Source organism: Papaver somniferum, unplaced genomic scaffold (assembly GCF_003573695.1).
Source record: "Papaver somniferum cultivar HN1 unplaced genomic scaffold, ASM357369v1 unplaced-scaffold_19, whole genome shotgun sequence".
NCBI lineage: Eukaryota > Viridiplantae > Streptophyta > Magnoliopsida > Ranunculales > Papaveraceae > Papaver > Papaver somniferum.
Window position 1 is genome coordinate 14,795,877 of NW_020628818.1, and position 15,932 is coordinate 14,811,808.

The window sequence follows — 15,932 nt, forward strand, 5'->3', positions numbered from 1 at the left end:
CAAAAACACCACCACTAACTGAAACTTAAAGAAAATTTAACTGAAACTTACCAATGGCAACTTTCGTCAATCCAGGAAGATCCATCAGGGTCAAATTCACAACTGCGAAGGTTCAAAAAACAACAGAAGAGATGAGCCAGATGACCAAAGAAGCAACATCTACAAACTCGTAATCATTTTAGGTATTCAAACTTAAGGCACCACTTTACACGAGATAATCTTACCATTCGGAGAGTAAATACTAAGATGAATAGAAAAACTAGAAATTCCATTGCCACGTCCTGTCTCTCGATCAATCTCATCTCCAATCTCCTTCCTCACAACAGCTGACACACATATGATACAAAACAAATTAATAAAAAATCGAACAGTGAAACAAATATCATAACTACCTAACCAACATTTGTGTTTGGAGATCTAGTGAATTTACCAAAATCAATGAATCTCTTTCTAGGAAGATGCATAAATTTAATCAGCAGTTACACATCCATAAAAAAAGCTTGTGTACCCATGTAATCTTTCCTTGCAAGGTTTTTTCGTTTTAGCATGTGTAATTACGAGTTACACATGCATATGAAAAGTGTAATTAGAAGTTACACATGCATCTGATTTGTGTAATTATGAGTTACACGTGCATCTGACTAGTGTAACTAGGAATTACACATGTATGTGACTGGTGTACTAATTAAGGGATACACACCAAAAATATGGCTAAAGTACTCGGCAATTACACATGCATCATACCTTAAATCTAGTTTCACTTTGGCTAGTGTACCTTAAATTTATACACATCAAAATATCCAATCATGATTAGTTAGGTATTCCTCTAACCAATTAATTTTTAAGATGCCTGCATATGATGTTTAAGCAGAGAGATGGACATATAATTGTATCATACCTGCCTTCACCTTTTCACAAAAGAAGAATTTTCATATCCTCATCTTGCACAATTAGCTTTCTTTTGTTATCAAACTCCATATATTCAGGATTTTGTATTCCCTGCAATTGACATTTGATAACAAATACAATAAATCAATACAACAGACACACATGAACCAATGCCAAAAAAAATTTGGAAATGAACATTGTTTACTATTTACCTTTCTCCAAGGTTTCCTGAGGGATATCTTTCTCTGATATCAACAGTTGATTGGGTTCTTTTACAGTGTCATCCAACTTAATGTGTAACTATGAGTTACCGAGGCAACTGAATAGTGTAACTTGGGGCTATACATGCATCTGAGTTGTGTAACTACGAGTTACACATGCATATAATTAGTAAATTATAATGAATGAAACTCATCATTCAAGTTTCAAACCAAACAAACACCGCAGATTATATTGCATCTGACTAGTGTAACGATGGATTATACATGTATATGACTGGTGTACTAATTATGGGATACACACCAAAATATAACAACTATACATCCAATTATAATGTGTAACTAGCAGCTACACATCCAATTATCCTACAATTCATATGTAAAAAATAGAAACGTAAACGTAAACAACTAAAATGCTAAGGAAATGATGATCTAGCAATCCACATACCACTCTCATTAGCTCTAACAATCCAACACATAACACCACCAACAAAATCTTATAACAACAGATTCCTGAAACCCAACTGAGTTGATTTAATTCAGTGAAATCGCTAACAACTTAACTACATATCACTTCTTAATCAACTTAAAATCCAAAATATTATTTCTGTCAATCATACCACTAACAGTGCAACTACTTATGCATGCTTAATCAACTCCATAACTACAAAAATATAAACTAATTCATTCTCACAACAGCAAAGTTCAAGAAATACTACAGAAGCTAATTCACATCAGACACACTAGCCAAAAAGTAAAGTTCACGTACTACACCATCCACTAAAAATTGACCATCATCCACTAAAAATGTGAGTGGAAGAGAAATGAAAAAACAAACCTATTGTTATCATCTTTCATACAGTCCAGTCAATGATGAGTTTGTTTTGTCCCATCTTTTTAACGAGCTTCTTCTTGATCACAGTGAATGGTGAGAAGGCTGCATAACGTCAAGCTAAAATAAAAACAAATTAGTATTCTTAACTTGCGCATAACTTAAACAAATTTCATTTGAACATATAGAGGGTTAAATTAGATAGAAAATCAAAAGTTGACCAAAATTAAATCGATTGAAGGGGTAATAAAAAATAAAGTATCCTGAGTTCAAATATGAACTTATCTTTTCAATAATAATTACAGATTCAGAGATAAGTTAAATCTCACTCAAGAACCCTAGAAAGAAATTAATTGAAATTTTCTCGAAATTTCCATCTCAAAAGAGAGATTAAGATGATACACAAATAGATCTAAGCTCCGACTATGATTTGAATAATCGATATAATATAGATCTGAAAAATCTTCAATATATTATTGCGAATTCAAGATCTGATGGAAGAACAACCGGAATTAAAATGAAAGCCTAAATCGAATGAAACAAAAATGTAATAAAAACCATATAACTACCTCAATTTCAAGTTTATCGCCCTTTTTACTTTCTTTTACGGTCTTTATCAAATCTCTTTCTTCAATTTATGTGGTTTATGAACTGAAATCATTTGTAAACCCCAAATCTTAGTGTGTTATCAGATCTTGGAGACCGATAAATGAAGATGACTTATTTGCTTCTTCATTTCTGCTATTTTGGAGGAGTTGTTTCTTCATTGGAGAGCTCGATCGAGAGGGTTAGGGAGAATGAAAGAGAGAGAGAGAGAAGTTTTTCTCCGGAGAGAGGGAAAGAGAAATAAAAATTGAAAATGAAAATATCTCCAGTGACTTTTGCTTATAAATGGGTACTTTAGGTAATATAAAAATTCCAGATCTAAAATTTTTATTGGTAAGCCCGATAATTAAAAGTTATGGGCCTAGAAATATCAAAAAGTGAAAGTATGGAGTTGATAGTGAAAGATCCATTTTGTGGGGCTTCTATATGTTGAACCCATATAATAAGGGGGTCCTAGTATTTTTCACTTTTGATATTGACATTTATTTCTATTAGGAAATATTTAATATTTCCTAAGACATATAAGGAGATATATCCTAATAATTAGATATCATACACATTTATTTTCTTTCCTATTACTTTGATATCCACATTTATTTTGATATCCATATTTATTTGAAATTTTTGATAGAAAATATTTTTTTCTTTTGAATTAAATCAAAAATATTTTCTTTTCCCATTATTTTGACATCCACATTTTTTTTCATTTTTTTCTTTTGCAGCTAATAACGATTTTTCTTTTTTCTTTGGAAATCATACTCTTGATTTTTTTTTCGCTGACATCGTTTTTTTTCTCTCTGTAAATCATAATCCTAATGATTTTGTATTATTTTTATTTGTACAGGATTATCAAACCTTTCTCTGGATTCATTCGGGTCATTCACATATCAGGTATTTTCTTTTAATCGGTGATTTAAATTTGTTCTTTGAATCAGGCATATTCCTATGATTTTTTTTTAGTTATTTAATACCAACTGCAAGTATTTTCTTTTATTCGTAGTTTGGCGCTGTAATTAGGTGATTTTATTACAAATATTGTAAATGGACATTGGACACTGGATTATTTTTTTTATTCACACGATTGATTTAATTTTACGATAAAATCATGATAAACAGTGCACATTTTATTTTATTTCATCATTCTAAATCATTTTATGATAATATTTATGAAATCGTTTTATTGGTATATTTGTTTTGATATGTTTCTAAGATTATATAAGATTCAATAATTTTAGGAAACTATTTTCTAAAATGTGATTGGCTAAATAATATTTTATGGGACCAAAAGATTCTCTTGAAATTCTATTGGCTGAAATTTAGAATGGTGGGGTCAGTATCAACCAGAAGCTCCGGTTAACCACGTCGCTTAAAAAAACTCTGTTTTTATATAGAGAATTACACTTATACGTTAATTGCACTTTATTGGTTGAGTAGTCTATTTTATATCGAACAAGATTATAATTAAGGTGTATTTTATATAGATTAAACAAAAAAAAAATGGTGGTGTATTCGGTACCCTCCTATATATTATTAAGGCCTAACTGTATGATACGGCTGGCCATTGTCAAACACCTCTGACTTAAATTTTCTATTTGAAAAATTAGTTGTCGGAAATGCTGAACTGATAGAACGAAATAGTGTCTTCTAATACGATCAGTTTACCAGAACCGAAAAGCCTAACTGATTTAGTTATTTGTAATTACCGATTATAAAACCAATGAAACCGAGCTCATCCATGTAATGATCTACACTACAATTGATATACAGAAACAATTATAGATGCCTAGCGATACAGATTAAGAAGGAATAAGGAAAATATTCAGAAGAATTTAGGGTTAGAAAAAGAATTAGGTAAGGACAGAGAGACAGGCGAAATAAGAAACATAAGAGTTATATCATTAATAATTTGATAAAGGATTCTTACAACCTCCAGGTAAATATAAGGACAGCAATCACTAAACCAGTGTGAGACTCACAGGAGCACACAACCCAAAATAACTGATGGAATTAAATATAACCAATGACCACTAACGGTAACACGGATTTACTCAGGACACCCCTATAAGATGGGATGGCCCGTAACAGGGATGTGACAAATACCCTTAACTTCAAAAGATCCTTGTTCTCAAGGATCAGCTAAGAAAATTATTTCTTCACAATTTGTTTGTCCTTCGAATTTGCTTCTGAGTCTGTCATGCCTTCTCATTTAACTAATACTTGAGTTGTTTCCTGTTGGTTTTTCATAATGCTTCTAGTTGCTAGTACTTCCTTGGGAGCTATCTGCAAGCGACCATTGTTGTCAGTTGCTAGTATCAGACAAACCTTATATCTTCTAGCTCGAAAGAGCTAATAAAGAAAGTTAGGACCCGGTCTACTAAAAGTAAAAATTTCATTCCTTGTTAAGAGGCATTCGCTTTAAACTTAAGAGCATTGTCCCCGTCTTGCAGGCAGAGCCAATAGCACAAGCAGAATATTCCATATCGAGAGCTCACTTCCGCAATTTTTGGCCATTAGATCATTTCAAAGCAGCTCGTCTAGGAGATGGTGTAGCCGGTCTGAACTACCACTCCTGCACCTATCTTGGTCTTTATTTACGACACATGGAAGGTTGAATGAATTCTTGAGCTAACCGGTAATTTTTGGCCATTAGATCATTTCAAAACAGAACATTCCATATCGAGAGCTCACTTCCGCAATTTTTGTCCATTTGATCATTTCAAAGCAGCTCGGCTAGGAGATGGTGTAGCCGGTCTGAACTACCACTCCTGCACCTATCTTGGTCTTTATTTACGACACATGGAAGGTTGAATGAATTCTTGAGCTAACCGGTAACTTCAGCTGGTAAGCTACAACTTCTACCTTAGCTATCACTTGATATGGACCCAAAAAATTGGTAGCTAGCTTCAAATTCCTTCTCAGTTGTACATTACTTTGTTTGTATGGTTGCAGTCTTAAGTATACCCAATCTCTCAAAGAAAATTACCTTTCAATTCTCTTCTTATCTGCATGTTGCTTGATTCTGTGCTGAGAAGATTTCAAAGCTTCCTTGAGTAGCAGTCTCATTTCCTGTCTTTGTTGTAAGTAATCCTCCATTGCAGCATGTATTCCATCTTGAGAAGAGAGGATCCCAAATTGTAGAGGAGCATTTCCTTACAAAGCCTAAATGAGAGTAAGTTTTAAACTTGTATGGTAAAAAGTGTTGAACCACCACTCAACCAATGATAACAAAGATACCCACTTTGATGGTCTATAGCCAGTCATACATCTCAACTAGGAATCTAGGAATGCATTCACTCTCTCTGTTTTTCCATCTGTCTGAGGGTGATAAGTTGTGCTTAAATATAATGAAGTTCTCACTTTAGCAAACAATACCAGAAAAAGGTGATGAAGATATTATCCCTGTCAGACACAATGGATTTTGGCATTACCATATATCTTGAAAATTATACCTAGAAACCTCTTAGCCACTGAAGAAGTTATATAAGGGTGGCTTAAAGCAATCAATGACTGTATTTTTTGAGTCTATCTACAACTACCAAAATTGATTCTCGACCCTACGACTTAAGTAGTCCTGTGATAAAATCCATGCTAATATGCTCCCAGGCTTGATCTGGAATGGGTAAAGACTGAAGTAATCCAGTTGGCATTATGTTAAAACCCTTATGTTGTTGGAAGACATCACACTCTCTCACATGAGTGAGGATATGTTGCTTCATTCCTCTCCAGTAAAATTATAACTTTACCTTTTGATAACTTGTTTGTCCTCCTGAATGACCCTAATGGATGAAGAATGTACTGCAACAATTACTGTTTCCATCATGCCTCAAGTACTGCCAACATATATTATTTTTTTTGTACCTCAAAATCCCTTGCTGATAGGTGAAGCTTTCGTCCTTTTTTTTATCTATTTAGCAATTCAGGTAGCATTTTTTGAGCTAAGGGGTGATTTGTGTAGCTGTCTTGGATTTTTTGAAGCCATGATGGATTTATTTGAGAAATAGCTTGACAGGTAGCTTCAATTCACTCAAATCTACTCTAGAAAGGGCATCATCTACTTGGTTGTCAGCTTCTTTCCTATAATTCAACTCATAAATATATCCTAACAATTTAGAAAGCCCTTTTTGTTGTAACATGGAGTGAATTCTCTGGTCCATGAAACAATTTATGCTCTGGTGATCATTGTAAAATGGTAAACTTATTACCCAAAAAAATAAGATCTTCATTTGGTAATTGCCAACAATATTACTATCATTTCTTTCTCATAAGTAAGTAAATCCAAGAATCTAGTTCCCATACTTATACTGAAGAATGCTATAGGTTTTTTCTCTTGCATTAAGGCATCTTCCACTCCTACATCACATTCATCAGTTTACAGTTCAAAGGGCTTATTCAAGTCGGGGAGGATTAAGACAGGGGATGTAGTGACAGCTTCTTTAAGTTGTTGAAAGGTTGTTTGCGTTGCATCACTCCACCAGAAGTTATTCTTCTTAAGAAGATAAGTTAAGGGCTTGCTATCAGTCAACAATTCTTCATAAAATTTCTATAGTACCTAGTAAGACCCAAGAATCCTCTAAGAACTTGACCATGCAAGCAATCTTCTCAGGATCAGCAGTAACTCGTTCTCCAGATATAATGTGACCTGGGTAATTCTGGTTGTCCAAAAGAGCACTTTCTAAGTTTAGCAAAGAGAGAATGCTTCTTGAGTACCTCTAAGGCAATAGTCAGATGTTATAGGTGAGTCTCCATATATGGACTGTAGATGAAAATGCCATCAAAAAATACTACGATAAATTTCCTCAAATATGGTTGCAAAATATCATTCATTAAGGCCTGGAAGCTTGCTTGAGCATCTGTATGACCAAATGGCATCACAAAAACTCATAATGTCCTTGGTGTGTCTTGAATACAGTCTTGTGAGTGTCTGTTGGATAAACTCTTATCTGGTGATATCCATCCCTCATATCAATTTTGGTAAACACCTTGGACCCATTCAGTTCATCCAATAATTCATCAACAGGTATTGGATATTTATCCTTGATTGTAAAATCATTCAGTCTTCTATAGTCCACACAGAATCTCCAGCTTCCATCCTTTTTCTTAACAAGCAAGATTGGAGATGAAAAGGGGCAATGGCTTGGTTTGATGACTTTTGAAGCTAACATTTCCTGCGCCAATTTCTCCACTAATTCCTTTTGGATGTAGGATATTATGTATGGGGAAAGGAGTGGTAATGGAATATGGTGATCATGACTCCTATTCAGAGGCATGCCCTCAAATAATAAATAGGCCCAAATATCTTACTTCAAGCCCATGATTTTGGGTCTAAATTTGCTGTTGACTAATTGTCCACTATCTGAAAAGGTAACGAAGAAGCTGCATCACCAAATCTCTTGCGTAATTGTGCACCAAGGGTTTTGTTATTGTGTGTGAAGAATCAGAACCACGACAAGATGTCGAAATTCGTCTATATAATTTTAATTTACCAAAAAACAAACTTAAGCAGTTTCGGTTAAAATCATGGTTTCTCCCCGACTGACATTTATTAGCCTGTGTAGCCTTCGCAGTTGTATAACAAGCACTGCATAGTACCAGTGGTCATAATGTCTAACTAGTTAGCAAACTCAATCGAAGTCTTGAAATCATGATTAGTACTAACCTTTTTTAGGCCTTTGCAAGAAAAGGAATTTGAGCCTGATCCAGAATAGTAAAGAGCACTAGCTGCTAAACTTGAAAAAAGAACCACATTGCATTATATTTAAGGGTGCACAGGAACCGAGCCGGACCGACGGACCGAACCGGAACCGGTGGAACCGTACCTGGTTTTGGACCGAACCGAGGTATAAGGTACAGGTACCGGTCCCAAAAATAGGAACCGAGGTTTATGAGGTACAGGTACACGGTCCAATACAAGTACCGTGCCGTACCGGACCGAATTCCCGGATAATTATGACCGTTAGATTTAGGGGATAAGGGATCAGTATCAGCCGTTGGATTAAAGGGGGTATATAAGCTAACATTAACTGGTTAGGGTTTCAGTTCCCTTTCTTCTGTTTTTCGCCTCTTCTATCTAAGTTCTGAGAAGGAGAAGAACTTCTTCTAATCTTCTCTGTTAACCTTCACATCAAACGATTCAAAGTTCAAACTGTATTACTTCAAAAGACTAAACAACTTGGAGAATTCCCTCTTCCCTCTTTTCTTCTTTAAGCACTCATTTCTCACTCTCTGAACTTTCTGGGCGCAAGGGAAAATCCGATATCAAACAGGTTAGTTTTTGCTCTAAATCTTTCAATCAAGAACACCACCCTATATAATCAATATGATGATTTACTGTAAACGAAATTGGATAAGTTTCTTTTTAAAGTTTTATTTGAATCCATGAGTTTTGGGTTTCTTCTCAAATTTTATTTTATTTTTGATAATTTTCAATTGGTGTTGCAACGGGTGTGTTCCGTTGGTTGATTAACCATTGAGCTCTAAACAAACGCTTTCACTTATAAACATACAGGAAAAAGCAGAGTTCATCAACAACTTCTTTGAGGCAGAGAAAACCATATATCATCTAATCAATTTCAAAATCTCAAAGGTTGTAGCTATTTTGTTTTGTATATCTTTCTGCAGAGGTTCATTTTATTTCTTTGAAATCTTATGTTTTGTTTCAGATCCATTCTTTGATGTTTATTTGATTTCTGAATTATTTTCTTGTGTTTTTGTTTTGGGTGATTTAGGTTTGGAGTGGCAGTAAATGGAGCTAAGAAATCTGGGGTTTTGAGTTTTAGAGGTGTTTCTTTTAGTTGTGAAATTTTTTACTTTTTTTCCAATTGTGTTTTGATAAAATGTGTCTGGTTTTATCCCTTTAGGTTAGTTATGAAATGGGGTTTGATAAGAATCATGATGGCTTTTTGGTGTTTGATGTTTACATGGATTTATCTCAATGATAAGAAGACTAGTTATGTTAGTATAAGTATTAATTTTTCACATTGATGTTTTTTGTGTTAGATGTTTATTGTTCACTAAAAATGTATGGGTACTCTGAATATGTTTAAATGCTTTCAAACATAGGTGCTTCAATGAGCTTTTGGTACTTGCCCAAAGAGAATTTACAGTCCATCAAAGGAGGAATTTTAGGACGTTATATTGGTTGGGGAACTACATTTTTAGGAGAATTTTAGTTCGGTTTGGGTACTGTTTTTGTAGGTGAATCTTTGTTTCTCGGGCTGGACTACAGTTTAGTAGTGAAATTGTAGCCTTGAAGGAAATTATGGTTTTGAAAAACAGGTAAAAAAAAATAAAAAACAGGCAGTAGATTTATGTTCTTTTTTTTTTGTTTATTTTTTTTTTTTTCTGAAAATGAAACCGGAACCGGTATCCGTATCGACCGGAACCGACCGGTGCCGAATGGAACCGGAACCGAAGTACTCGGCACCGGGACCGGTCCAATTTTTGGGAACCGAAGGGTGGAAGGTACAGGTACTCGGTCTCAGCAAGAACCGAGCCGAACCGTACCGTGTGCACCCTTAATTATATCGGGGCTATGGCCTCTTTATAGGTGATGCATGAGGTGGTAATTCCCTATTTGGGGAACCAAAAAAGCAGAGACAAGATGTTCCCCACCGCTCTATTTGAGCATTCATATTTAACAGTGTATCCACTCACTCTTTTCATTTGTTACCAGCATGAATTATTGATAATTCATCATTCTTCACTTACTATGGTGGAAACTCCATAATCTAATTTTCTATAGATTTCTTCTTCCTTTTTTGTGTGTTTTCAACCCAAGTAGGCCTATTATTTTCACTATATAAGTACCCATTCTTCAATCTTTCCTAATTCAAACTAGCTAGCTATATCTAGGTTTTGATGCAGGTACAAAGAAACACGATGAGGAATAATGGCAAGATTTTAGTAGCACTGTGTTTTGTTTCTATGGTGCTAATCGTCATGTTATCGTCCAACAGAAGTGCTTACGAAGGTGCCAATGTTAGTAAGATTAGAAAACTGAAGATGGTGGAATGCAATGATCAGCATGAGATTCAAGGAAATAAGGATGTAACAGATATGATCAACCATCATTCAATTCCAAGGAAAGCATATGACGGCGATAGCAATGGTCCTCCCGGAAAATGATCGTTCATGAAGCTCACCGTTTAGCTATATGATTATGGAAGTTCTTATAATATGTAATACATATGAAGTTATGCATGCATGTACGCATAAAAAATGCTTGTAGTTTGCGTGGTTTTCTTTTGTTTGGATGGTCTGTAGAAATTGGTGTACGGATTTCGACTATCATCCAAAGGTTGCTCACTCTATATATATATATACTATATTTGTATGTGTGTATTAAAACAATGTCAACTAAATAAGAATGAGTTTTCAGGCTGTCCTTAATTTCATCATATAAAAGAACATCAATCCTCAAAATCGCCGATCAGAAAAGAAATCCTCAAAACCATGAAAAAAAAAAGTAAATTTTTTCCATAACACTGGAGTAATAAAATGTGCCCATATTCAGCAGAATATCTGTAAACCGATTTTTCACTTCACCTTTGGTAGTGGGATTTGGTTTTACTTTTTCTTTTTCATTTTAAATTTTTATTCTGTTAAAACTTTAAGGGGAAGTAAGAATCAAGGTAGGTTGCAAAGTTTAAAGTTTTAGCCATAAGATATTGTTCTTGGTAAAAACCGGTCGTAATATAGAACCAGTTCCAACAGATAAAAATCTGCTGAAACTACATTATTTTGTACTCGTAAACTATATGATTAACTAGTTTTCTTGTGTAGTAAAAAACAAACTACGTTTTGGGTTTCTGAATTCTCATTAGTAAATAATACTAATTTGGTTGCTTGCCCACAACCAAATGCGCATAGAGTATACTACTACTCCCAACCCATTTGAGTAAAATCCAAAACTTAAGTTCGAATTTGGGTTTTTCAAGATGGAAACAAATTAAGATTTTGAGATCTTTACAGTATAATATGAACCAACACACTTATATATGTGTGTAAATCAGAAACCTAGAAGAAATAATCTTAGTTGAATTTGTTAACTTCAAAAACACCATTCTTAATAGAAGAACCAAGTTTTTAACCTACTCCAGTATAGTTCACTTTTGCTCCATGGATTTGCTCATTTTTCTATGACTCTATCTTCACCTGCATTACTTTTGCTCTGGACACCAACCAAACCCCATATTTCTGCAGTTTTCTTCCAGTGGAGCTGCTTGTGCTTTTTCCTGATATCAGCTTTTCTCATACTTTTAAGCTGGTTTTGACTTTTCAGTAATACTTTACATAAACAGTCAACTACTATTCTTTGTTGTACTACAAGATAGCAAATGCAGTGCAAAAATGACAAAATTGACCTTGCAATGCAATTCAAAAAAAAATTTACCAAGAAACTTCAGTTGGTGAATAATATACTATACATCATAACTGCTGTCATTACTTGTGGAAGTGGGAACATATATCTAGAAGAAAGTACTAAGTACAGCACACACATTACATATAGCAACAAAACTGATTAATGAAAAAATTGCCCAACAAAATGTAGGGACTAGGGACCAAACTCTGAAATCTACCCCCACACCCTTGTTCAAATGGAAAAGATTTTGAATTTTCAAATTTACACTTACAGCAACAGAAGAACATGAAGTAATCTCCCTCCAACAAGCCCCACAAATTTTTTGTTTTCACTTCAAAATTCAAAAGATGTTACTTCCCTCCTATGCACTAGTTAGAGAAGCAAACCCATTTTATCTACCATCCAAAAAACCAACTAATGAATGACCCATGTACCTGCATGATCTTCTGTCAAATGGACAACTGATGAGATTCCATGTGGAATATTTACTCTCTTGATAAGTTACTAGAGATTAAGAAGAGCTGCCTTCGCTATCCTCACATGGAACGTTCGACTGAATTATAACTCGAGCTCCCGAAGAAAGCCTGCTGGAACAAAAAAAAGAAGCATCCAAATTCTTAACCAAGAATAAAAATGGCGATACTTGAAAAACACATTGGATCTTTTCAGGAAATTTTGAGATAGATTTAACACTTAACTCTCTTCAATTTGTATCACTCTATCTTCTCTAAATGAGTCTAATCTCCTTGATGGTCTCTTCCCTGAAGAAGGCTGGACAATGCTACTAGTGTTGTCAGTGGATGCAGTCATGGATGTTGGCCTGGAACATTCAGCTTCTGTCGAGGACTTCCTTGGCTTCTCCGAAATGGGTGATCTTGTTACATCACCCTTTCTTGGCTTATCTGAAATAGGGGATCTCAGTACCTCACCCTTCCTTGGCTTCTCAGAAAGAGGAGATCTTGTTACCTCACCCTTCCTCGGCTTCTCAGAAATAGGGGATCTCATTACATCACCTTTCCTCGAGTTCAATGAAATAGGAGATCTCATTATCTCAACCTTTCTTGGCTTATCTGAAATAGGGGACCTCATTGACTCACTCTTTGGTTGCTTGGTCAATGAAGTCTTGATTGACCGAAGGATGCATTTAGAACGAGCGGCATCAGTCTCCTCTTTGTTCCCTGTGGACTCCGATGTGTTACAGCTCCTGCAATGTCAAAAGAATTTCTTATTCCTTCATCAAGCACGGTAAATAAGTTTGATCACCTCAGGAGACCTCTAGCCTTCCTAGGTAATACAATGTCCATCCAATTGGATTGTTACGGTTTAATGGCATTGCTTGACATGCTTAGGTGAACAAATAACAAACACTACCTAAAGTACCTTAAACTGAGATATTTAGATGGATACTCATGTACATACAAAACCTTTAGCGCCATAGAATGATTGCAAGATAGTATTCGAAAATTACCTGTCTGCGTTGTAAGAGGAAGATCGTTTCAGACCAGCAATTCCGTCACCTTCTTCCTTAGACTTGATTTCTATCAAGCTCCCACTGAAATACTCCTTGTCTTCCAATCTCATGCTCATTAGCCTCGGGTTGTCCGACAGGGAGTCAAACTCTCCTCCTAACACAACTGAGTTAGAGAATAATGGTGACGGGAATTTTGAATGAATAAATTTTGGCTTATAAGTTGGGATGAGGCCGAAGCTGTGATCTTTCACTCCAATAGAACCGCAGGAGATCAGTTGCATTAGTAAATCTGAAGCCTTGAGTTTCGTATTCGAAGGTTCGCGGAGTTCTTCACCTTCAAGTATCCTGAAACTATTCATCTTCTTAGCATCAGCTCTAATCAAAGACTCCAAAGTGTCAGTTTTTCTACCCGAAGAAGAGTTGCTGGAGGAAGCAGGGGGTGGGGAGATTTCCTCTCGGCAAATCTCTGAGTTCTGGATTTCGTGCTGAATTTCACTTGGTTGATTCTCGTTGCATTCTAGTTCTGATGACCTATCATCAGTTGAAACACCCCTTGTACAAGTTTCTAGTGCTTTAGCTTCTATATGTTCTTCCGTCTGAGTTGCAGCATCAGCGGCACAATCTCCTTTAAAGATCTTGTACTCAGTCAAGCTCATAGTGTCACATGCTGAGTGATTCTTTCCAATCCCAGAATCAGGTGACGTGCTAGACGAACTTGGGGGTTCAAGCCGAGGTGACAGTTCATCTTCTTGAGAAGATTTATCTATATCTTTTCCAACCATGTTAGGAACTCGAGAAGAAGAAGCATCTTGTCCTCTTACATACTCGAGTTCATGTAACTGTTTCGATTTTTGCAATTTCCCTATACTACTCGGAAGTATTCGATCTGTCAAGCATTAACAAATACCACTATCAATCATCTATTCACATTCACATCTTCGCTCATAGGGTCATAGTTATTGAAGTAATACTGAATTTTTTTTTTTGGAGGAAACTGCTTACCTGAATGGGATTCTTCGAGTAACTCAGAACCCTTAAGAACATATTCATTCCCATGAGCAGGAAGTATTAAGTCGTCTTCGCAAAGATCATGCCAAACAAATCCACTCTTGTAACTTCTGCATTACAAACAAATCAAACCAAAAAATGCAATTAGCACCAAAAAAAACAAAACTGACATTCAAGAAGATTAACAATACTAGTACTAATAGTTTGACTGGTTTACCTCTTGCAAGACCATGAATACAAAGAAGCCATTCCTCTACCTCTTAGATTGTTCAACCGATTAATCACATCTACAAAAACAATTCAAAATCATATAACAATCTGAACCAAGCGGAATTTAATCGAACAGGTTCTGTTAATTCTTATTAATTGTACCTCTTAAGTATAGACCTTCAGTGGATGAAAGTGAAACTTCAATGAAATGAGGATGTTCAAGATGTCTATTCCTACAAAGGTAATAAACAACAGGAACTTTTCTATTTTGTTGATATTGGTGTTTAGGTGATGGTTCTGTCCATACTATAGTTCTATCTGGACTTGTTGCTTGTCTGTATTTCCTCATTCTTCCATCCATTTCTTCAAAACCTAAACAGATCTAAACCCACATAACCATTAGTAAGTTCAAACCCAAATTCTCAAATTTCAAAACAGAGTTTGACCCCAAAAAATGATTAAGAAAAAAGAGCTTTGAATGATCACTGTTTGAAACCCAGTGTATGGTCACTTCAAAATTTGACACAGATCAGATCTTCTAAAATCATTCAAACCCTTAATTCGTTTTGAATAAAAAAACAAAACCCACATTGAGAACTGAAATCATGATGATTAAAGTCTAAATAATTAAAAAATCTCAATTTCAAAGCTTAATCAAACATTATGGAAATTTCAAGAAATGGGGCATTGAAAATTAATTATTTAGAGCTTAAACAAGTAGAGAAATCAGAAAAGAGTACAGAAAAATTACCTGGGGAACTAAGTTAATGGCTAAAGGAGGTTCATTTCTGCAACAAAGAAGAAACACTGAACATTTGTTGAATTGTTATGTTTTTTTACTACTACTGTGGAAAAGGGAGAAGAGCACAGCTAATAAAATAGATTTGACGATGATGGGTTTGGTGTGATGTGAAGATCTTCAAAGTTGAAAACTAAAAGAAAAGTAGAGAAAGAGACCAAGTAGAAAAGAAAAATCAGAAGCTTTTTTCCATGTCTCTAACATTTTTGTTCGTTTTGTAAAAAGTTAAGGAGTTGTCTTCAGGGGTTCGTCATCCTTACTTCTAAACCGTTGGATTTTAAAGAATATCAACTAGAAATGGAGATCGTTTTGCCGTTACTTCAAATGTTCCCGAGGCCATAGCTGCCTAGTTTAGGGGTGGCGGGGTGCGGGCCTCCGGGGGCAACACCTCTATGTGGAACTACACACTTCAGTTGCCTTCCAAAAAGAACCGGTCTACATGGACCAAGCAAGGGGCCTTGGCCCCTTACTTCATCTCAGTAAATAATGGCGGAACTAGAAAATAAATGATGGGTGGCTTGAAAATAAATGGGCTTGAC

General features: G+C 35.3%; 1 protein-coding gene and 1 long non-coding RNA gene across 4 annotated transcripts; both read right to left on the reverse strand.

Annotated features, from left to right (window-relative positions):
• Positions 1 to 976: 976 nt before the first annotated feature.
• On the reverse strand, positions 977 to 1,969 carry LOC113338409. The gene is made up of 3 exons (XR_003354765.1): positions 1,945 to 1,969; positions 1,101 to 1,252; positions 977 to 999 (listed from the first exon to the last, which is right to left on the reverse strand). It is a non-coding gene; the product is annotated as an uncharacterized LOC113338409 (long non-coding RNA).
• Positions 1,970 to 11,918: 9,949 nt separating this feature from the next.
• On the reverse strand, positions 11,919 to 15,561 carry LOC113338927 (protein UPSTREAM OF FLC-like). 3 transcript variants are annotated; one of them, XM_026584321.1, is made up of 7 exons: positions 15,346 to 15,561; positions 14,757 to 14,966; positions 14,602 to 14,671; positions 14,379 to 14,494; positions 13,374 to 14,262; positions 12,603 to 13,109; positions 11,919 to 12,489 (listed from the first exon to the last, which is right to left on the reverse strand). In XM_026584321.1, exons 2-7 carry the CDS (start codon positions 14,953 to 14,955, stop codon positions 12,417 to 12,419), a joined length of 1,854 nt encoding a protein of 617 aa, XP_026440106.1. In that variant the 5' UTR covers positions 14,956 to 14,966; positions 15,346 to 15,561; the 3' UTR covers positions 11,919 to 12,416. The 3 variants fall into 3 exon arrangements, with proteins under 3 accessions (XP_026440106.1, XP_026440107.1, XP_026440105.1); XM_026584322.1 differs by having other exon boundaries at positions 11,919 to 12,492; positions 12,604 to 13,109; positions 14,757 to 14,976; XM_026584320.1 differs by having other exon boundaries at positions 14,757 to 14,976.
• Positions 15,562 to 15,932: the final 371 nt, after the last annotated feature.